Below are 25,515 nucleotides of genomic sequence, written 5' to 3' on the forward strand. Positions count from 1 at the left end.
CAAAGTGAATTTTATATTTGGATATATTCTGTTAAGGTATTCTTTAAAAATAATTAAGTCATCTGTTGTTCCTGGTCAAATGACAAAAATGTCATCCACATAACGTAGCCATCTTTGGGTTTCTTTTGATAGTTTTTTTTTTTAGAGCATTAGTTTCAAGGTTTTTCATGAAGAGATTGGCCAAAGCTGGGGAGAGGGGGGAAAGCCCATTGCTAGTCCTTCCTTTTGTTCCGAAAATTTGTCCTGGAATGTGAAAAATGTATCATTCATGCAGTGTTTATATAGTTCTACAACATCTGGTGGAAAAAGATTTTCAAGAAGAGTCACTATCATTTGTCAGTACCTTAGTGAAGAGGCTAACTATATCCAATATTGCTAAAATGTCTGAAGGTTCTATATTAACATCCTTGACCTTCTCGATGAAATGTAAACTGTTGTTTATGAATGAATCTGTTTTTCTTATGTGTGGCACTAACATGTTTGTCAGATATTTCGCCAGATTTGATGCCAGGAAATCTCTTCCATCCACAAGCGGCCTTAACTGTGCATCTTTTTTTTTTTTTTTTTTTTTTTTTTTTTTTTTATGTATTTTTGGTGCTCCATAAATTCTTGGGACTAATGGGTGTTTAGATGTTAGAGTTCATTTTAGTTCTTCAGGCCAGTTAGGTATCTTTTTGATTAAGTCATTAGTTTTATTATGTGCTCGCCATGTGGGATCTCTGGAAATAGGCGAATATTGTGGTGAAATCCTCTAGGAGGGTGTTCATCTTTCTTGTGTAATCTTCTGAGTTCATGATGACTGTCGCATTTCTTTTATCTGCTTTAATTATCAAGATGTTGTTGTTGTCCAGTCTTAATTTTTTAAGTCATTGCACAAATTGAAAAAGGAATCCGCAATTTGCCTAGCGATACAGCAAACCTCATCTGCATACAAGTTCTGCATTACTATTAAAATGCAAAATACCACATAAGGACTTATAAAAACCGGAATCTGCAGAACTTAAAAAATTAAGACTGGACAACAACATCGTGATAATTTTTTCAATGTTACAATTGGAAACACCTAATGGACTATGAATTTAATCTTTGTTAGTTGTGTTTAACTTTTTTATATACCAATATCCCTGATGATGCAATTCATATGACTTACGAAACTTGTCGGGTTTTCACTTATCCTGTTCATATTTAATAAATATGTGGTCTCAATAACGGAATCTATGATGAAATCATGTTTCTTGGGGCTATGATTAAAGATTTTAGCAACCCATAAGGATGCAAACAGGAAAGTGAAAGAGATGATTATTTTGGTGAGTACAAAGGATCTAGATGATGAAAAGTATAGTATAGAGAAGACATGAAACAGTTGCTGGTATAAGTGAATAAGAACAGTGAACTCTGCACTTGCACTTTTAAACCTTGAACCATATCCATACCTTTAGTATTAAAACCTACTTTTCCAGGTTGAAATATCCCAATAAAGTGATCATTAAACAACTCCACCGTGTCCTCTACATCAGTCACTCTACTCCCATCTTCATCTAACATCATTCTTTCACAACCATTCTTCCTCTTACTGGCCACATAATGAAAGAATTCCTTTAGATTTTCCTTTGATCTCAGAGCCAATCTCTTCTCATATTTCAGTTTTGCCTTCCATGCCATACTAGTCACTCTCCAGGCCTGAGTCTCATGAACATATTCTTCTGCCTTCTACACCGCTCTTGATATCTCTTTCACCTGCAGTTCCCATTTGATATTGTTTGTCGTCCATATTTATTTAGAAATAAACCCAGTTTTTTCCTAAATAAAACTTAGAATGCCAAACTGTGTTCCATTTTATTATAAGGATATGAAAGATAAGAAGATGATTTGCTGTTAAATCAAGTTTTAGGAAAAATCAAAATTAGAGATATTAAACCCAGTTCTTTACTTTATTCATGATGTTATACTCTTTAAATAAATTCAGTATTAGTTTAAGACTAAATTGAATTAGTACTGTATAATAAATCTGACAGCGATCAACTCTCACCACTACAGAAAACACCATTATAACAACTCACTAATTCACTCATTATATCAAACTACAAAAAGTCCTAACAAAAACAGGATAAGGTATAATGACATTTAAAAATTTTCTAAAGAAAAATTCACTAGAGCAAATTATCAACTATAACAAATTATTTCTGCATTTCCTATAAGTTGGCTATAATGAGAGTGTGTATTAGCATTTTAAAAATAAACTATAGAAACAGGCAAATAAAAACACGAACAACATTCTTAATGGTAAAGACAGACATGGAAACAGATAACAGAATAAGAAGCATAGCAAGGAAATGATTATGAATTATTATAAAAACAATAATATCAATATTGGACATGAAGACTATCAATAAGTGTTAATTAGAAAAAAACTGGGTTTGATTTGCCTGTTCTAGTCTCATGCAATCACTTTCTTGATCTTCCAACTCTTCTTTTTCATTATCTTTGTAGTCGGTTATGACCAAATAAAACTGGGTTTTATTTGGTCATAACTGACTACATCAATATCTTCATTCAAAGGTTATAAGATAATGAATATACAAATAGAGATCAATCAATAGGAAGGATATATAACAAATTTATGATAGTTAAAATTTCTAGCAGTAATAAATAAACAAGCATGCTTATGTATTATTCAATATGGCAACAATATAAATCTGTGTACACATTACCATTATCCTCACTTTGGTCATAAAGATTGGTATACACCCATGGGGGCAATAAGTCTTTACTGCTTTCAGCAATGTCAGTTGAACTATCCAAACTTATATCTATTTCTTCAGCTCCATCCTTCTGAAGAGGGTGTTGCTCAAGTAATGGGTGCGATAACTTTTCCTCAGGTCCATGTGTATTAGGTCCCTTCTCAAAACTACATATGCAGGAATTAAATGCTGTATCATTATGCAAAAGAGAATCATGAAGAGGACAAAATTTACTATCACTATGCTTAGAAAAGTCATCTTTCACAACTTGCTTGTCTATATCCACAAACTCTGATTTTTCCTTTGAATCATTCAAGTTTCCATTCGTAGCGATGTTGATCCGATTAACTGATGGTCCAAGAAATGTATTCTTTTTACATATGAAACTAATGTCAGAGCCAGACTTAAATGCAGTTGTGGATAAAGCTGGATGAGTTTCCCAAGAATGAGGTTTTAAATCATGATGTGGATGATGATGATGACAAGATTTGAATGGAATTTGATGCAACTGAAATGGAAAGATATCAATTACTCAATCAAATATAATTTTACACACTGAAAACTGCTTATGCTTTCCCATAAAGATATATTGTCTATAATTATACATTATAAAAAAAAATACAGTATATTAAAAAGAAGAAATTCATTCTTTATTATTATTATTCCCACTCATTGTGGGAAGCCTATCTTAGACAACACAGGGTCTAAAATATCACTCCTTACTCATCTGCTGTTTGTACTCCCACAATCCTATCAGGTAATGCATTCTATGGTCCAACCATCCTCCATACAAAAAACCCACTCCTAACCATCTTGCTCACCAATTGCATCTGCAACTTCAAGTAAATTGTCTTTTTTCCTATGTCATTCCCATTGTTTTACCATACAAAAGAGCTCCTCACAGGGGGAGCAGCCATGGGTTCACCACTCTCCCCACTCTTGGCCAACATTTTTATGGAGACTTTCGAAGAGAAAGTCTTAAACTTTACCACACAAAAACCAACCATATGGCTTCGCTATGTTGATGTGTTCGCTATTTGGCCACATGGCTTTAATGCACTCCTCTCCTTCCTAACACACTTAAATAACCAACACCCCAGAATCAAGTTCACCCTGGAAGAAGAAAAAAAACAATTGCCTTCCCTTCAGACACATGTCAGTGTTGTGTCCTGAATAATCAAAATATGAGTGGGACAAAACAATTTATTCAGGAACAACTAACCTTGATTGTAGGTAGAGAATGTAATGTTTTGACAATGAACGCCGTGTATATGTGTATAAATAACACTAAGATAGAAGTACAGGAAGATGGTTTAATGTTAAATCTGGTGTGAGACAAGGATGTACATTATCCCCTCTGTTATTCATTATCTATATGGATCACATTATGAAGGAAAGTGGTATTAAACATGATATCAAAATTGGAGATGTTAATGTCAGCTCTTTGCTTTATGCGGATGATGTTATACTTCTAAATAAATCCGCTACAAGTCTTCAAGATTCTCTGACTAAATTGAATAGCTGTTGTAATAGATATGGTATGAAGGTCAGCAATAAAAAGACAAAGACAATGAAAATAGGCAGAATCATTGAAAATGTCAACTGTGTTGTGAATGGAGAACCTGTGGAACAAGTGAAACATTTCAGCTACTTAGGCACGATTTTTACTGAAGATGGTAAATTAAATATAGAAATAGACAACAGAATCAGCAAAGCTGGTATGGTAGGAAGTCAATTGAATAAATTCGTATGGAATAAGAGAGAAATTAGTCGGAACACCAAATTAGCTGTATACAAGACAAACCAGTTTTAACTTATGGATCTGAGAGCTGGGTCAGAAGTAAAACACTTGACTAAAGACTAGAGACCGCAGATATGAGAGTCCTGAGAAAGATTATAGGCGTGAACAGATGGCATCAATGGCAATATCATATTAAAAACTAGGATATTAGGAAAGAACTTGACATTGTCAACATCCAGGAATGTGTTAGCAGAGCTAATCTCAGGTGGTATGGACACTTAAACAGAATGGGCGAAGAAAGATTAGCAAAACAAGCGTTCTCTGCCAGGTTGGCAGAAAAACGACCCAGAGGAAGACCAAGATATAGGTGGATTGATACGGTACAAAGTGCCTTAGACGATAGAAATATAAGATCTGATAATGTTGAAGCCTTGACAAGTAACAGACTGATTTGGAGGAAAATTGTAGATAGGAAGCTAGTAATGATGTAATTTTTTTTTCATGTAGTACTATCATATCCTGTACACCCCTTGAGGGTACATGGCAGGAATTTGATGATGATGATAAGATAGAAGTGAAGAAATATTTAATATGAAAAATATGTGAGACTTAACCTGTTTTGCAGGAAGTCTAATAGGGAAATTTATTTAGGGTATTAATTTATTTAAAGTAATTTTTCATGTATTATAAGAAAGCAAAGTGTATAAGCTAGGGTCCAAGGGTCACATTTAGCCATCCAGAATAACGTATGGCCAGAGGGAAAGTGAAGTTATACGAAAAGGAAGCTAGAACGCTTTCTAAGAAAACACACCACGCGCATGTGTGCAGAGCACGGTAAACAACATGCCAAAGTGCACGAATCTCCGAGATTGAAGTAGGCAATATAAACGCCAATCCCCCCCTCCCCCACACACAAGGCTTTTTTGTTCCCGTTTCCTGACCTCGTGGACATTGGCTCTCAGTCTCCGCCAGCAGAGAAGATTCTAGGCTGGCCGTAGAAGTTATGAGTCGTCTGCCGTAGCATGCGAGTTAGGGTGAGCTATTTCCTCAGACCAGGATAGCTATGCTATATTGTGCAATGGTAATCCAGATGTGTACCTGCGATACTAGTGAAAGTCCTGAGCGGCACATTGCCTTTCCAATTCGGAGAATCTGGCTGTGCAGCTATCGTGTGTGACCCGGAGAATTGTAGACCTTAAAGGAGCCTTGATGTCCAGACAAGGCTGAAGAAAGAACTGAAAGTCATTCTAGGAACAGTAATGTAGATTGTCATATTCTGTTTTCCAGTTGAAGATTTATGAAATCTTTAGGATATTTGTGTAATGGACTTATTGTAAAGAACTTTAGGAACTATCCCTATTTTAGCATTGACCTGTCCCTGTTTGAGAAATGTTTCCCTAGAAGGGATTTGTATAAGAGATGATTGTGATATGTTGAGAAACATAACAAGTGACCATGTGAGTGATAAAGGATAAGCTACATAAACTAGAAGTTTGTTACATTATACATAGAAGTGGTCCAAGTAATTTGTTCATGTACTGTAATGTAAATGTTGAAATTGAGATTTTGCTAGCAACTCAATATAGTTAACCATGCATTTATATTTTCTCATGTATAATTTCTTGATTTAATAAGTATGTTTCATAGCATTTGCCTGAGTCCAGCTTGTTATATGAATTCAAATAGCCACTCATAAAATTACCATCGAACCTAGCGGGAGGGACCCACGAGTATAATTTGATATTTAGAGTCACGACTGCATGCAAAGATAAAAACGGAACAGGAATTAGTTTATTTATTATTGGAAGTTTATTACTGTGTATCACTCTGAGAGAGCCACCTTGGATAAGAGTCTCGTCTATCCTCATTATTGGCTGGTGCAGTTAAAAAATAAATTTGTCAATATTTACCAGGTGAACTGTCTCAGAGGATATGTTTAATGGCAGCATCCCATACTTGGATAAAGCCCTAATCATAAATTAAATTACATGTGACTAAACTTAAGAGCTGCCTAAATTTAGCTTGTTTAAAGAAAGGGAAATTTGTATGAGTGAGTAGGGTATACATAACTAACAAGATTAGATAAAGATATAAAGGTAACATAGTTAAAGAATATGCAAATGATATAAAGAGAAGGCACATAACACCAGCCTGATGGAACCTTGGTTTTCTCAGTTTATAGAAAACCCACCCACACAGGAAGATACATCCACCAACAATCCCACCACCCCCAATCACAACAATATGGAGTCATTAAGACACTACACAACAGGGCTAAACTTATCTGTTCAAATGACAATGCCCCCTAACCACAGAACTAAACCACATTCTCAACACTTTCTCAGCCAATTTAGGAACTGGCTACCCTCCAAAAAAAATCCAAAAAAAAAAATTGAAACCAATAAACCACAACCCCCCCCCCCCTTCACAACAAGGATTACTCTAAATCCATCATCATTCCCTATATCCGAGGCACCTCGGAAAAAATTACAAAAATCCTAAAAAAACATAACGATTTCTTGTTACAGACCATACAGAAAATTGGCATCCCTTATCCGCTCCACTAAAGACCAACCTCCTCCCCTAGACCTACCTGGTATATACCAGGTCCCTTGCAGCTGCAAGCTATCCTACTTTGGCCAAACAGGCAGGACAGCTAATATCAGAATTTCAGAACACAAGGACTACATCTGGTTTCACCAATATAGCCGATCTGGTCTTGCAGACCATGCTCTGGATATCCACCATAGAATACGGTCAAAGAAAGCCACGATAATACACTGTAGTAAATTCAAATATGAAAAGGCTATTTATGGAATCAGCCTCAGCCCTGCTTCGTCCTCATTTACTGTGTATTGTGCTTGTGTGCACGTGTCTTATTTCCAAGTTCCTGTGAAAATGGCAACGTGACGTTGCCGAAATATTGGAAGTGTATTAAAATTTATTTTAATGTATATTCTATTGTACGTTGTAATTTCCTTAAGCTATTTAATAAGCATGTATAACCAACGTCTGATCCTTTCCACGAGGATCTAGGCACAATAATCCAGTGTGGTCTGATGGGGCTTTATACAATGGAATTATACTACTCTTATCTCTGCTGGTCAATGTCTTTCTTGGTACTAAAGCAATCCCCTGGGTTACCCTCACCACTTCTACATTCCTCTACACTTCACATTTCTACTGATTATCACTGTAGTATCCCAAGCTCCTTCACTTCCTCTAATATAGGAAAAACTGGTTTGAGGCTATTTTGTTATTATTGTATATTATAACATGTTATTATGACACCCCTGTAAGGTTAGCAACTGCTTTTTTTCATATTTGTTAAGTTTCTTTTTTTTTTACATTAAATGGTGCATTTTTAGTGAATGTATTGTATTTAGTTATATAATTGTAGATATATTGTTAAGATAGTCTTAAAAATGGTGCCAAAACCAAAGAACAAAGCAATGTCAAAAGCACAAGAGATATTTATACAAACAATCATTATCCATCACCCTTCTTAACAGTAGGGTATCTTAAAAATGCTAACCCACAGAGCAAGAGCAATCTGTTCAAATGACAATGCTCTTGCTGCTGAACTGGCTCACTTACACCACACCTTCTTGGTCAATGGCTATAATCCCCATAAGATAAACAAAATACTACATGCTCCTAAGAAACCCCTCCCACTATCCACCACAGAGAACTACAACAAAAGTCACCATCCCATACATTAAAGGCACATTAGAAAAGATATCTAGAATTCTCAATAAACATCAACTATGCACTGTATTCAGTGCATAGTTGATGTCAAATTAGCAACTCTCCATTGTGTCAAATTAGCAACTCTCATCCATTCACCCAAGGACAGCATCCCTCTTTTATCACACCCAGGAGTCTACGAAGTACCCTGCTCGTGTGATCAAGCTTACTATGGACATCCACATCAGTGAATATAAAAGATACACCCGGCACTATCACTATGGAAAGTCAGGCCTAGCAGACCATTCTTTGGATACCCCTGCACACAGGATCAACTGGAAGAAAACAAAAGTACTGCAGAGAAGCTTTTACATGTCGGAGAGATTGTTCTTAGAAGCAACAGAAGCCTTAAAACATACTCCAAATCTCAACAAATATGGTTGTATAAATTTACCTAAGATTTGGGACAGTCATTTTAAGACATAACTAGTACCTGCTTGCTTTCTATGTTTTTTTTTTTTTTTTTTTTTTTTTTTTTTTTTTTTTTTTTTAAGATAGAGGGTGCCTAACTAGGATTTTAATGTTGTTGCTACAATTTTGTTAAACTAGTCCCTTTGTTACACCATGTTGTTGTAGTCTCACGTACTGTGACGAACTATGTTTTTGTGCTCTGAAGATGATGCTGGTTATAACACCAGTGAAATATCAGCAATAAGTCAATAAATAATTTATTTATAATTCTGTGTTCTGATATATACCATCAAAATTAAACAACATGTCTCCCAAGTTAGTTGAGCTCTGGCACGGGCAAGTGGGTTTCTCCCAGAAACTCAAGAAAATCGACTGTAGAACCCACATTATCTCAGACAGTAACATATCCTGTTAGGGTAAGATGTCAAGAGATGGCAGCACTTGATTACCCATCTCTTTATCAGTTGCCACTTATAATTAGTGACAGTCATGGGCCAGATGACTCTGATTGGCTACTGATGGAGATTAAACTGCCCACTCAGTCTCCAAAAGCTAGATAAGGTTAAAAGGCCTCACCTACTCCCGATAAGGAAATAAAAGTCATCAGCTGATTTATTTATTTTTATTTTATAAATTATATATAGTTCTCTCTTACGTGTCTGAAGCTATTATTCAAAAAATATAGTATGTCTAATGGGCATGTCTCTATTAAGCAACTAAAGAGATGATAGAGCATGTTAGAACTAATGATTTAAGTAATAATAAATATAATGTGAGAATATTCTCTCTCTCATAAGAAAGGATTGTAGGAAGAACCAAGAAAGGAAAATGAGAGTGAAAATTGTTAGCTTATTACTAAGATACAACAGTACTGCGTTAAGAAGGGGGCTATGATAACTAATGATTTGGGCTTCAAGGAGCCTGGAGAAATAATTTATTGGGATGACATCTAATGCAGAGAATCAAAGAAACTAGATCATCATGGGAGGAACAATGAGAATAATATAACTATAAAAATGGAAGAAAACTTGTTAAAACTTATTTATTGTAGAATTTTTGTTTGATTGTCATAGGCATCTTCATCCCAATTCTAAAAAGTGCCACTTTAGTAGCTAATGTAGGATAACTAAAACGGTCAATAATTTCCTAACTTAAAAACAAAGTCAGGAAAGATTAGCAGATTTAAAAAGTACTATCTACCATAAGATCTCTTTACATTAGGATAATGGAGTCAAGTATCACAAGATTCTTTATAAAGATATTCTATGAGGAAATTACCTTTATGAAGGACTTGTTCTGTTCCAGTAAACTTTATATTTAGTGACAATGGTGTTAAACTGTGAATGAAATTATTATGTATATTTTGTTCTTCATTCACATTTAACATAACCTATCATATATTAAGCATGACTTGTTTAAAAATTATTTGTTAATCCCTTGCTTAAGAATTATTATTTATGTATTATTCCTGAATTTTATCAGCTATTATTTGATTAAATAATTTTAATGGGGTGCTTAAGGGTCAAAGCTGTATAACTGAGAGGAGACCTCCACATAGCCTTTAAAGGAATGCGGAGAACCGACCAGAGCTTCTGACCTAATGTCCAATCCTCACCTTCTCGTGGTGCACCCTGTTGGGTATCTACTTTGATACTGAACGAACGAGGATGGGCTGGCAATTTGGGATTTAGCCGACCAAATTGTATTCTTATTGGTTAAACCAAAATAAAAAATGGCTGGGGCGTCGCCCGGTTAAACAAGGCCCCCGTTGTTTTCGCCAGGGAACCAGGGCGAACAGCGAAAAGTCAGCTACTGGAACAAATCTGAAAACAAACCCCAACTCAACATCACCAGAGTTAAAGATCGGTACTATCAACGTAAGAAGCCTGAATGGCAAAGAAATGGAGCTAGCTGAGGAATTAGATAAGTACCAGATCGACATAATAGGGGTGACTGAAACAAAAAAGACCAAAACTGGTGAGATCTTTCTGAGCAATAAATACAAAATGTTATATTCAGGCAATAACAATCAAGGAAAAGAAGGAGTAGCCATAGTATTCAACACAAAATACGAGGCTAATCTTCTTGAATGGCAGTCAGTCTCAAGTAGAGTAATGTGGGCAAATATGAGAATGGGGAACTGGACAATGAGACTTATTTGTGCCTATGGTCCCACAGAAGGTTCTACTAAGGTAGAAGTGGAGGAATTTTTTGAGGCTTTAGAAAAAGCAACTGACACAATGAAAAAGGAAAAGTTGGTCCTTGTTGGGGATCTAAATAGTAGAGTAGGAAATGATTGTGAGACATACAAAAATATTTTGGGAAAATTTGGAGAAAAGAGCAAAGCTAATAATAATGGCAAATATCTGTTGGATTTCTGCTCAGGACATGGACTGGTTATTACTAACACCATGTTCCAACATAAAAATGTGCACAAATTCACATGGAGAGAAGAGGCTAGGAATAAGAAAAGTCTCACTCACTATGTTATTGTTGATAGTGATGTTTTCTCCCTGGTGCAGGACACCAGAGTGTACAGAGGATTTGAAATTGGAAGTGATCACTATTTAGTCTTGAGCAGGATAAAATTGAATTTCATATTGAAAAGAATAACATGTAAGAAAGTTTTAAAGCGAATAAAAGTTGAGCAGCTCTCAGATGTGAACTGTAGACTAAAATACAGAAAGATTATTGAAAAGAAAATGAAAGAGTTTGAGAACAGGAATCAAACCTTGGAGATTCAGTGGCAAACTCTGAAGGAAACATTGATTGATTCTGCCAGAGAGGCATGTGGTGAGGTTGTGTGCAAAGATAAAAAAATCAGAACTCCCTGGTGGACACAGGAAGTTAAAGAGGCAGTGAAGGAAAAGAAGAAAGCATATCAAAAGTTCCTGGCAAATAAGTCAGCTTTTACTCTTACAGAATACAGAGACAAATGTAAGAAAGCTAAACACTGTGTAAAACTAGCTAAACAAAAGTCATGGGAGGACTTTGGCAAGAATATAGAAAATAAATATCAAGAAGGTGGCAAAATATTCTGGAGGTTGTTGAAGAAGCTTAGGAATGGAGGAAAGAGTGCTGTAAAAGGAATTAGAGATGCTAAAGGTGAAATGAAAACAGGAGAAAAAGATATCCTTGAAGTATGGAGTAATTACTTTGAAAAACTGCTAAATGAAACAAGCAGTGATGACAGCACAGTGATAAAAAACACTGACCAGGCATGCAGTCAGGAATACATATCCATACTTGAAGTAGAAAAAGCCATCAAAGGCTTGAAATGTGGAAAGGCAGCAGGAGTAGATGATATTCGACCAGAAATGCTGAAGTATGGTGGTATAAGAGTCTTACAGTGGCTGCACTGCATAGTTCAGAAAGCCTGGACAGAGGGACGAATTCCCGATGATTGGAGTAGAGCTCTCATAGTACCCATATATAAAAAGGGAAATAAAACTGAATGTGAGAATTACAGAGGTATTTCCCTACTGAGTGTTCCTGGCAAGATCTATGCAAGTATACTTGAGAAACGGTTGAGAAGAATTGTGGAAGAAAAGCTTGGTGAAGAACAAGCTGGATTCAGGCCAAATAGAGGCTGTCAGGATCAGATCTTCACTTTACGACAAATAGTCGAGAAAGCATGGGAATATAACAAAGATCTGTATTTAAGTTTTGTCGATTTGGAAAAGGCATATGACAAGGTGCCAAGAGAAAAGCTATTCAATACGCTGCAGTTATATGGTGTCAATGGGGCATTATATCAAGCAATACTTAGTCTTTATTTGAGTTGTGAGTCAGCAGTTAGAATTGAAGGAAGTACAGGAAGATGGTTTAATGTTAAATCTGGTGTGAGACAAGGATGTACATTATCCCCTCTGTTATTCATTATCTATATGGATCACATTATGAAGGAATGTGGTATTAAACCTGATATCAAAATTGGAGATGTTAATGTCAGCTCTTTGCTTTATGCGGATGATGTTATACTTCTAAATAAATCCGCTACAAGTCTGCAAGATTCTCTGACTAAATTGAATAGCTGTTGTAATAGATATGGTATGAAGGTCAGCAATAAAAAGACAAAGACAATGAAAATAGGCAGAATCATTGAAAATGTCAACTGTGTTGTGAATGGAGAACCTGTGGAACAAGTAAAACATTTCAGCTACTTAGGCACGATTTTTAATGATGATGGTAAATTAAATATAGAAATAGACAACAGAATCAGCAAAGCTGGTATCGTGGGAAGTCAATTGAATAAATTCATATGGAATAAGAAAGAAATTAGTCGGAACACTAAATTAGCTATATACAAGACTGTGTTCAAACCAATTTTAACTTATGGATCTGAGAGCTGGGTCAGAAGTAAAACACTTGATCAAAGACTAGAGACCGCAGATATGAGAGTCCTGAGAAAGATTAGAGGCGTGAACAGATGGCATCAATGGCAATATCATATTAAAAATGAGGATATTAGGAAACAACTTGACATTGTCAGCATCCAGGAATGCGTTAGCAGAGCTAATCTCAGATGGTATGGTCACTTAAATAGAATGGGAGAGGAAAGATTAGCAAAACAAGTGTTCTCTGCCAGGTTGGCAGGAAAACGACCCAGAGGAAGACCAAGATATAGGTGGATTGATACGGTACAAAGTGCCTTAGACGATAGAAATATAAGATCTGATAATGTTGGAGTCTTGACAAGTAACAGACTGATTTGGAGGAAAATTGTAGATAGGAAGTTAGTAATGATGTAATTTTTTCATGTAGTACTGTCATATCCTGTACACCCCTTGAGGGTACATGGCAGGAATTTGATGATGATGATGATGATGATAATTTTAATGTATATTTTACTATTGGAAGGATTCAGTGATAAATATCATTTATCTTATTTACTTTATTCCCATCATCATCATCATCAAATTCCTGCCATGTACCCTCAAGGGGTGTACAGGATATGACAGTACTACATGAAAAAATTACATCATTACTAACTTCCTATCTACAATTTTCCTCCAAATCAGTCTGTTACTTGTCAAGACTCCAACATTATCAGATCTTATATTTCTATCGTCTAAGGCACTTTGTACCGTATCAATCCACCTATATCTTGGTCTTCCTCTGGGTCGTTTTCCTGCCAACCTGGCAGAGAACACTTGTTTTGCTAATCTTTCCTCTCCCATTCTATTTAAGTGACCATACCATCTGAGATTAGCTCTGCTAACGCATTCCTGGATGCTGACAATGTCAAGTTCTTTCCTAATATCCTCATTTTTAATATGATATTGCCATTGATGCCATCTGTTCACGCCTCTAATCTTTCTCAGGACTCTCATATCTGCGGTCTCTAGTCTTTGGTCAAGTGTTTTACTTCTGACCCAGCTCTCAGATCCATAAGTTAAAATTGGTTTGAACACAGTCTTGTATACAGCTAATTTAGTGTTCCGACTAATTTCTTTCTTATTCCATATGAATTTATTCAATTGACTTCCCACGATACCAGCTTTGCTGATTCTGTTGTCTATTTCTATATTTAGTTTACCATCTTCAGTAAAAATTGTGCCTAAGTAGCTGAAATGTTTTACTTGTTCCACAGGTTTTCCATTCACAACACAGTTGACATTTTCAATGATTCTGCCTATTTTCATTGTCTTTGTCTTTTTATTGCTGACCTTCATACCATATCTATTACAACAGCTATTCAATTTAGTCAGAGAATCTTGAAGACTTGTAGCGGATTTATTTAGAAGTATAACATCATCCGCATAAAGCAAAGAGCTGACATTAACATCTCCAATTTTGATATCAGGTTTAATACCACATTCCTTCATAATGTGATCCATATAGATAATGAATAACAGAGGGGATAACGTACATCCTTGTCTCACACCAGATTTAACATTAAACCATCTTCCTGTACTTCCTTCAATTCTAACTGCTGACTCACAACTCAAATAAAGACTAAGTATTGCTTGATATAATGCCCCATTGACACCATATAACTGCAGCGTATTGAATAGCTTCTCTCTTGGCACCTTGTCATATGCCTTTTCCAAATCGACAAAACTTAAATACAGATCTTTGTTATATTCCCATGCTTTCTCGACTATTTGTCGTAAAGTGAAGATCTGATCCTGACAGCCTCTATTTGGCCTGAATCCAGCTTGTTCTTCACCAAGCTTTTCTTCCACAATTCTTCTCAACCGTTTCTCAAGTATACTTGCATAGATCTTGCCAGGGACACTCAGTAGGGAAATACCTCTGTAATTCTCACATTCAGTTTTATTTCCCTTTTTATAAATGGGTACTATTAGAGCTCTACTCCAATCATCGGGAATTCGTCCCTCTGTCCAGGCTTTCTGAACTATGCAGTGCAGCCACTGTAAGACTCTTATACCACCATACTTCAGCATTTCTGGTCGAATATCATCTACTCCTGCTGCCTTTCCACATTTCAAGCCTTTGATGGCTTTTTCTACTTCAAGTATGGATATGTATTCCTGACTGCATGCCTGGTCAGTGTTTTTTATCACTGTGCTGTCATCACTGCTTGTTTCATTTAGCAGTTTTTCAAAGTAATTACTCCATACTTCAAGGATATCTTTTTCTCCTGTTTTCATTTCACCTTTATCATCTCTAATTCCTTTTACAGCACTCTTTCCTCCATTCCTAAGCTTCTTCAACAACCTCCAGAATATTTTGCCACCTTCTTGATATTTATTTTCTATATTCTTGCCAAAGTCCTCCCATGACTTTTGTTTAGCTAGTTTTACACACTGTTTAGCTTTCTTACATTTGTCTCTGTATTCTGTAAGAGTAAAAGCTGACTTATTTGCCAGGAACTTTTGATATGCTTTCTTCTTTTCCTTCACTGCCTCTTTAACTTCCTGTGTCCACCAGGGAGTTCTGATTTTTTTATCTTTGCACACAACCTCACCACATGCCTCTCTGGCAGAATCAATCAATGTTTCCTTTAGAGTTTGCCACTGAATCTCCAAGGTTTGATTCCTGTTCTCAAACTCTTTCATTTTCTTTTCAATAATATTTCTGTATTTTAGTCTACAGTTTACATCTGAGAGCTGCTCAACTTTTATTCGCTTTAAAACTTTCTTACATGTTATTCTTTTCAATATGAAATTCAATTTTATCCTGCTCAAGACTAAATAGTGATCACTTCCAATTTCAAATCCTCTGTACACTCTGGTGTCCTGCACCAGGGAGAAAACATCACTATCAACAATAACATAGTCAATGAGACTTTTCTTATTCCTAGCCTCTTCTCTCCATGTGAATTTGTGCACATTTTTATGTTGGAACATGGTGTTAGTAATAACCAGTCCATGTCCTGAGCAGAAATCCAACAGATATTTGCCATTATTATTAGCTTTGCTCTTTTCTCCAAATTTTCCCAAAATATTTTTGTATGTCTCACAATCATTTCCTACTCTACTATTTAGATCCCCAACAAGGACCAACTTTTCCTTTTTCATTGTGTCAGTTGCTTTTTCTAAAGCCTCAAAAAATTCCTCCACTTCTACCTTAGTAGAACCTTCTGTGGGACCATAGGCACAAATAAGTCTCATTGTCCAGTTCCCCATTCTCATATTTGCCCACATTACTCTACTTGAGACTGACTGCCATTCAAGAAGATTAGCCTCGTATTTTGTGTTGAATACTATGGCTACTCCTTCTTTTCCTTGATTGTTATTGCCTGAATATAACATTTTGTATTTATTGCTCAGAAAGATCTCACCAGTTTTGGTCTTTTTTGTTTCAGTCACCCCTATTATGTCGATCTGGTACTTATCTAATTCCTCAGCTAGCTCCATTTCTTTGCCATTCAGGCTTCTTACGTTGATAGTACCGATCTTTAACTCTGGTGATGTTGAGTTGGGGTTTGTTTTCAGATTTGTTCCAGTAGCTGACTTTTCGCTGTTCGCCCTGGTTCCCTGGCAAAAACAACGGGGGCCTTGTTTAACCGGGCGACGCCCCAGCCGGCATGAAATTTTGTCATGTTGTACCATCATTTTTTATTTTGGTTTAACCAATAAGAATACAATTTGGTCGGCTAAATCCCAAATTGCCAGCCCATCCTCGTTCGTTCAGTATCAAAGTAGATACCCAACAGGGTGCACCACGAGAAGGTGAGGATTGGACATTAGGTCAGAAGCCCTGGTCGGTTCTCCGCATTCCTTTAAAGGCTATGTGGAGGTCTCCTCTCAGTTATACAGTTTTGACCCTTAAGCACCCCTTACTTTATTCCTTCAATAATATTATGAGAAATTATATGTATATAATTTAATGTACCTTATATATATACTGTAACATATATTTTATTATTGTTATTTGTAAATGAAATGAAAGAGAAAATTAAGTAACTGTAATATTTTTATTAATGTTTTTCATTACTCAATGTAAAAGTATAGCCTTATGTAACGTTAATGCGAATGTTTACGTTTTGTTCGTTGCCATGGAGAGAGAAATAAAATGGAACGCGCGTGGGTAGACCGTGAGCTTCGATAACGAGGAGAGAAGAAATATATTAGTGATATAAAGAAAAGGAAAGAGTTTTTGAAGCGGAAAGAAGGAAGGATATAAGCAGGGAGGTGAAAGTAAATAAAAAGGACTGAAGGGCAGGAATTCAAGGGAGTAGTATTTAGAAGTGTGCAGAGACGAAGTGAAAACTTATAGATAGCTGAAAGTAAAGTCAGCAGTGGCAGTAATAGAAATTTAGTGCCGTAGTTGGATAATTAAAGGACTGGAAGTTTAATGAAGGATTCAGAATAGATCCAGTTAGCTTAGAATTACTACTTATTTCTATATTGCCTTTAAGAAGAATTGTACAGAGCTTAATTTGTTGTGAAGTAGAAAACAAGGATATCAATCTGCCCTATAGTTGCCGTCGAGAATTGTGAAGCGCGACAAATAATAATCTAGTTATAACCTTGAAGAATTCTTTTAAATGTGTTCCATAATTTGAAGATGTGCTCACATTAAATCTGACGTGCTGAAGATTAATTCCGGTAAGGACAGTCATATTTTATTTGTTCCTGTGTATGAAGATTTGAGTGATAGTTCCATTTCGCTTATTCTAACATTTACTGTGGCATATCGCCGAAGTTAGAAGTTGAAAATAATTTGCCTTGAAATAATATCTGCCGCAATTAATAATATAATAAGTGCCTGCTGAGAGTTAAGTATGGAGTATAACTGAGAGATATGAACAAACTAATTAAACAAGAAATTCTGTTGTATTAATCTGAGTAAGGAATCTTGTAATTGAGAAAACTGTGAATCTTGTATGTGAAGATTTTGAAGACTGAATTAATATGAATGATTTGACCTGATGTACTAACTTAATTGTATTGTCTTATTTTAGAAGTGGAATTCATGTATTTGTCATATAACCTTATATTAAATGTTTTGTTTTGTTAATTTCAATATTGTGTTTGCCTGATTCTTTTTTTTATTGCACCGTTCATAAATAATTCGAATCTTGCGGGAACCTCAAGTGGAAAATATTAAATTCGGCCTGAATGAGTAAGGAGACTGCTAATTTAATTGAAAATTGATTCTACTATTTTATATAGACTAATCTAAATATAGGGTGGCGCAGTATAAATATAAATTTCCCTACATTTGGATTAGTGATCAATTAGCAATTAATTGATTTTATTAATAAGAGTACGTTACAACAAAATGGCGGATTCGAAACTAGGATGTACGTTCCAACAATGGCATGCTTAGCAAGTGGAGACTGTTCAGGCTCATGATATTCAAGTGCAAGGAATCTGGTAGAAGCCTGGAAAACTTACAGGTGAAAGTTGGTGCCTTAGGCAAAGCAAGAAAGGTGGAGATTTTTCTGATAGGAGAAAGGCAACAAAAATATTCAGTCGTTTTAAAACTTGCACTGTGCATTCAAAAATGACTTGCACATAAGGGACAGGAATCCACTCTGCTAATGCCTTTAATTTCCCTATAGGGAGTAGGTGAGGCGATTTAACCCTATCTAACTTTTGGAGACTGAGGGACAGTTCAATCTCCACTAGCAGCCAATCAGAGATAGCTGGGCCAAGACTATCACTAATTATAAACAGCATCCAGTGAAACCTGCTTGCCTGACTAACTTGGGAACTGGTCAAAGAAAGGCTAAGAAAATGTTCCTCTAGTTCAGTGGTTCTTTAACCTGGGGTGTGTGCACCCCTGGGGGTGCGAGAAAGCATTTCCAGGGGTGCAAGAGAAGTTTCTAAATTTTGACCCAGATTCGATGGACGACAGCTATTTAATAAAAGATGATCTTATTGAAATACAAGCCAATGCACGTATTCAAATGGAATTTGAAAAACTGGACTTAGAACAATTCTGGTGTACACAGTTAGAACCTTATCCAAGCTGGCAAAAGCAGCATTGCAGACACTTTTACCATTTGCCACCACCTACCTGTGTGAAATGGGATTTTCATCACTTTTGCACATAAAAACAAAAGCCAGAAATCACTTAAATGCAAGTGATGACTTATGCGTGGCTCTTTCAAAAAAGGAGCCTCGCTTCAAAAGTATTATTATGAATAAACAACAACATAGCCATTAAAAATTGAGATATTGTTTTGTATGTATATGGCGTTTATTTTTCAATAAATCAATTATCTTGCAATAGATGTAATTTCCTAAATAAAGAAATAGAAACACATTTTTCAAGGGGGGTGCGAGAACTTATTTTTAGATTCAAGGGGGTGCCGATCACTAAAAAGGTTAAGACACACTGCAGAGTCTAGTTGGAGACTAAAATTGAACCTAGATCTTTCTTCACGCAGCCAAATACTGAAGGAACAAGGGATAGGAATGAAAGTTATTTCTTCATGATTGAAATAGGTAGAGCCATCATAACTGTTAAATGCTTTTTTGATGAATGAATCCTTAAAACTATTTGATAAAAAGGTGGATTTAACACATTGTAATTCTTTCTGTTAAAGTTCATCAGAAGAACATATAGAATGAGCACGATGTAATAAGGTCTTAATAGTTCCAGCCTTTTGACTAGGGTTGTGGTGATATTCAGCATGGATATAATGACCTGCATCTGCACTAAACATAACATTCATTGGAAGACAAGAGTCCACCATAAAAGTTGTTTCCTCATAGAACATCTTTATAAAGAAAGATGTGAAACTTTACTTCATTGTCCATACTTAAATAGATCTCATGGTCTATATCTATCCCCTTTATGGGGAAAGTACTTTTTAAATCTGCTAATTTTTCCTGAATATTTATTTATATTTATCTGTGTGCACATATTATTGTTCTGTGATCCCTGATGATGCTGATATAGTGCTGCCAAAATATCAGAAGTATTAAAGTAATTAATATTTAGTATACGTTGTAATTTTCTGAAAAATAATAGTTGTGATGATCTTATATTTCTAGCAATTTAACATAAACAAATGGAAAATCGAATTTGATGAACAGTATGCTATAAGTCTATTTTTTAGATTCCTCACCCATTCAAAAACATACTCATTATCCTTCATTTGCAATAATAATATAATGTATAATGATTGACCTGTTCAGGTAATGGCATAATGTTTTTTTTTTTCCTTTTTTTTTTTTAACCAATGAACCATGACAAAGCAATATAATCACTTCCTCATTATGAAATACAGTAAGAGGTTTACTTACAATTTATAATTTTTTAATGTCATGTAAATAATTCATAGAAATGCAGAGTATTTGACTGTCATTCCTAGAGAGTGACTGCATACAGTAATATCATTTTTGTGGTCCAAAATAAGTCAGATCATAAAATAAATATACTTACTAAGGTGAAGTGCTTGGAATTTCTGTGAGCATTATGAAAATTTGAGCCATCTATGTAATGCTTGTCATGGTTTCCTCCCAATTTCTGTTCAAGCTCTGAAGAATCAATTTCTCTACGTTTTGGTCTAGGTGGGTGTGGACTATAATCCCTTACATTGTAATTCTCAGGATCAGTATTGAAGGTTATATCAAAAACAGGTTCAGGTGATTTTAATTTCACTTCAGAAACCTATGTAATAAAGACAGATTTCTAAAGTGTGCAACTCAAAGGCTTTGCTAATACAAATGCACACAGAAAAACTCTTAATTAGATTTCTCGTATTTTCATATTTATTTTTTAACAACAGTAAATTTTTTTTTCAAGTCAACCAAATAAGTATGATGAATAATACTACAGAAACTACAAAGACATCTGTTATATACATACATATATGTATGTGTATACACATGTGAGGAGCTACAAGTATAGTATAGTGTGTGTGTGTGTGTGTGTGTGTGTGTGTGTGTGTGTGTGTGTGTGTGTGTGTGTGTGTGTGTGTGTGTGTGTGTGTGTGTGTGTGTGTGTGTTTAATGTGATTTTATGAAAGGTTGCAACCTATCATACACTTAGCACTGTAAATCTGAAAACACTGCTCTAGAGATGAAATACACTATTTTTCAAGATGCTTCAGGCCTTCCAATAAGCAGGGTGATGGTAATGATTCATCTATCAAAATTCATCACCTATAGAATTTTTCAAACACCTACCACCTACAGTGGGATCTGAATCTAAAGTCTGAGGTTCAAAAGAAGACACTATAAATTTGGTCACCCATGAAATATAGTTGACAGATGAAACCTGAATGGTATACCTATGAGACTATTATTAAGAGAAAAACACAGAATTGGTGAATGAAAACTGAATGATGTCAGGAAGGTTAAAAAAAAAAAAAAAAGCAAGTGGAGTGTCATGAAATCTGAAATGGAGAAAAACTAGGATTGACTGCTCAATATGACAACTAAACATATTTTGTGGTGTGGTCAACCAGAAATTGTATTCTTGTTTTCATCCATACTTTAATGTAAGTTCTTGTGAAGGAAAAATGTTGAGAAGAGGCAAATTGAAATTAGGTAACAGGATGATAAGCTGTTAACTTTAAAATAATCATATTAAGCCTTTCAAGCTCAGTTACTGAAAAAAAAGAGTCAGGCCACTGACTTTGATATTGTAAGTGCTGTTTTGCTACTTTTTTCAAAAGAAAAAAGCATAGTGTATAGTTCCAAGTAAGTGTTTTTCCAAAACAGTTTAAGTTATTGGAAAGATATGTGCATGCATTATTTAACTGTAAGTTAAAGTTTCCTCAATTCATTTGTTGAAAACAAAAACAAAATAAGATGCATTTCTCAATCAATCTTGCCAAACTTGAAGTTAGGAAGGAATTATTATAAGTACAACTGTTTGCCAATAAAAGCAGTTCAATCATTAAAAAAAAAATTACAATTTCAAATAGAAATAGCTTTTTTTTTTTTTTTTTTTTTTAATCAATCCATGATGAACCTAGGACTGATTTAACAAAGGGAAAAATTACTGCACTGTAGGATAGTGAATTATTTCACATTGTTCTGCTATAAATATTAAAAAAAAATGTTCCATCAATGAAATGAAAATTACTACTTACACTCTACACCTGGCAAATGAGCACTTAGGATAGTGGCCTTGTAACTATTTACATACAATACAGTTTGAAACTCTTCAAAGTAGAAATTTCAATTATCAATATTTCCAGATTTTTAAGAGAACTATTGCGATGTCTGCAACAAAATTATGTCATTCAAAGAATACTGCTTAGTGGTAGTATGTCATTCTAAGCTACTATTGTCTGCAAAAATAAAGAAGCATCTTTGATTTGCTCCTGAAGCAAATCAAAGATGCTTCCATGGGAAGCCCCTTTTTCAATCCCTGGCCTTTTTCAATCCCTTTTTCAATCCCATTTTATTTAGAATAGAAACATCCTATTCTTCTCTAAATAACCTCAGCCAACATTCTGAGTGTGATACATGGATGATGTTTTTGCATTTGGCCTCATCCCAAAAATATTCTACCTGCTGACTTAGCTAAAATAAACAGCATACACCCCTATAATGCAGAGTATATAATTAATGGGGAAATTTTGAAGGAGGAGGAAGAGATGAGAGATCAGAAGTGACAGTGGTTCAAATCAGAAGATTTGAAGTTTAGAGGGTCACATTGCTAAAACTGTGAGAACATCACAAAGGATTATGTCAACAATGAAGAGGACCTTGACACGCAAAAGACAAGAGGTTAGGTTCCCCTTGTATAAGGCCTTGATCAGACTGCCGACTACTACTACTGTGCACAGATCTGGTCTGATTTTCAAGGAGAGGAAGATATCTTAGAAAGAGAGAGTCCAGAGAGGATTCAATAAGTCAGTGTCAGGTCTATGTAATGTGAGATATGAAGGCAGATTGAGGAAATACAATTTGCAGAGCCTTATAAATAGAAGAAGAGTGGATATGATTGAGATGTAAATTGATAAGGGAGTTGTTATCAGGTTAATATGGAGGTGATTTTTCATAGAATAGAGGAAGACAAGGGTAGAACAAGAGGCTATCCCTGAAAGCTGTATAAGGAAGGCGTGAGGAGCAGGTTCTTTGCACCTCTGTGTGTGTGGAATGCATTGCCTGAATGTTGTGAGTGCAGAAACAGAGTGAATGGGTTTATGACATGGTTTGATCTTTTTGTGCAGGAATGTGGATCACCTGCAATCAGTTATATAACTCATTGAAGGTCTGATGTTAATAATAATAATAATAATGAAATTCCTGATATGTATCTTGGGGATGTACAGGTTATGATAGTGCCACATCAAAAGATTACAGCAGTACTAACCTTATCGACAGTTTCCTCTAAATTAATCTGTTATATATCAGGGCTCCAATATTATCAGATCTTATATTTCACTCCGCATTCCAAGGCACTTATTACTGTATCAATCCACTTAAACTTTAGTCTTTCTCTGGTAATTTTTTCCTGCCAAAACTAGCAAAAACTTGCTAATTTTCAATAAAATTCTGCTGATTTTCATATCAAACTTATTATAGCAGTTATTCAATTTAGCCTAGAAATCTTGCAGACTTGTATTGAATTTATTTAGTGCTATAACATCAGTTTTATAAAGTAAAGAGCTGTGATCAACGAACTACTGTCCAATTGCTCTCACTTCTGTTCTCACCAAAATTATGGAGAAGGTCATCAACAACCAACTCTTGAACTACCTAGAGACATACCAACTAATCAGTAGTATGGATTCTGCCACTTGCGATCTATAGCTGATTTTGTTTTCAGCACCCACCTCTGGACTCAGGCCATGGAGAAATTAGGAGAAACTCTCGTGGTTACCGTTGACATTTTAAATACATTTGATTGGATTTGGTATAGGAATCTACTTAACAAACTGCCATCCTATGGTCTGTCTTCCTCACTCTGCAACTAGATTACCAACTTTCTCGTTGGCTGCTCACTACCTGTCATGGTGGACGGTTTCCTCTCCTCAGATTTCCCCACCAATGCAGGAGTACCTGCAGGGTCCCATTCTTTCAATCACTCTCTTCCTTGTATATAAATGACCTGCTCTCACAGACTTCTAATCCTATTCCATCTACTTTTGTCCTTTGGAACAGTCTCCCCACTCTGCTTTCCCCAAATATTACGACCCCCAGCTGTTCAAGCAAAATGTGAACAGATTCCTCCTTTCTTCTAATCCTCTTGCCCCCCCACACACAGTACTAATGTGCTATAGGTCTTGTGACCTTTCGTATGTGGATCAGATCTCTCTCTCTCGGATCTCCTTATGTCTGAGGACTCATGACCTTCCTGATGATGATGCTTCGCCATTTCTTTCTCTACTGTGCTTCTCTTATTGCTTGTTCTAGTTTTAAGTCCAGTGATTCTTGATATTTGGTCAATCCACCTGTAGGGGAGTTTTCCTCTTTTTCTTTTCCCACATAGTTTACCCTGGATGATTATTTTTTCCAAGCAGTTGCTTTCTACATATGTGTCCAAAATATTGCACTATTCTCTTGTCAATTATGTTTATCAGTCTTGTGTAGATATTCAGTTCTTCTAGGATACTTTTGTTTGTTCATTTTTCTGTCCAAGACACTCTTAACAATCTTCTCCAGCACCAGAGTTCGAACGGCTCAATCCTTCTGTCATCTTTTGTCATTGTCCAAGACTCAGAAGCATAGAGAAAGATTGAAAAAAACTAAGGTTTCTACAAGCTTAATTTTGCTCTTTTTGGAGATATGCCTGTCTTTGCAGATCTTAGTTAAATCAGTCATCACTTTCTTAGCTAGTGCTATTTTTCTTCTTATCTCTTTTTTTTTTACATCCATCTTTTTTTGTTATTGAGATTGTAATTGTAGAAGGTAATTGAAATTGTCGACAATTTCAATTCCTTCTATATCTATCTCTTCTGCATTGTTTAAAACCATTATTTTGGTTTTGTCTCGATTTATTCGTAAACCATGGCTTAAGCTTTAGCATTCTAATTGATTTAGGATGGATTTTAATTCAGGTTCATTTGTTGCTATTATCACTGTGTCATCACATATCATAGATTAGTGATTGTTCGGCCACCTAATTTAATGCCTCCATTCCACTTTTCTAGAGATCTTTTCATTATAGTTTCACTGCAAAGGTTGAACAGTAATGGTGAGAGTATGCATCCTTGTCTTGATCCTTTTTCAAATTGGAATGCAGGGAACACTGAGTTTTTAATTCTTACTGTTGCTTGATTTTGTTGATATAAGTTCTTTATGAGGGTTACTAGATGGTTTGATATTCCTGATTCTTGCATGATGTCCCATAAAATATCCCATCTCATACAGTCAAAGGCCCTGGAGTAATCTATAAAGCATAGATAAAGACTTGAGTTGAATTCCCTTGCTTTTTCAATTATTTGTCTGATGTTAGATATATGATCTCTAGTTCCTCAACCTTTTCTGAATCCTGCTTGTTCTTCTGAGATTTGATGGTCTATAAAGTAGTTTTCACATTTGTTGT

General features: G+C 35.5%; 1 protein-coding gene across 1 annotated transcript in view; it reads right to left on the bottom strand.

Moving 5' to 3' along the window:
* LOC150099235 (protein FAM13A-like) overlaps nucleotides 1-25,515 on the bottom strand; it is a 267,122-nt gene that overhangs the window by 145,329 nt on the left and 96,278 nt on the right. The window contains exons 9-10 of the mRNA XM_090404288.1: nucleotides 20,452-20,679; nucleotides 2,712-3,249 (exon numbers count right to left, since the gene is read on the bottom strand). Coding sequence (XP_090260414.1) covers nucleotides 2,712-3,249; nucleotides 20,452-20,679 — 766 coding nt within the window. The remainder of the gene's footprint in view (nucleotides 1-2,711; nucleotides 3,250-20,451; nucleotides 20,680-25,515) is intronic.

The sequence above is a fragment of the Typopeltis vanoorti genome, chromosome 14 (assembly GCF_054136105.1).
Source record: "Typopeltis vanoorti isolate ZY-2024b chromosome 14, IOZ_Tvanoo_1.0, whole genome shotgun sequence".
Classification (NCBI taxonomy): domain Eukaryota; kingdom Metazoa; phylum Arthropoda; class Arachnida; order Uropygi; family Thelyphonidae; genus Typopeltis; species Typopeltis vanoorti.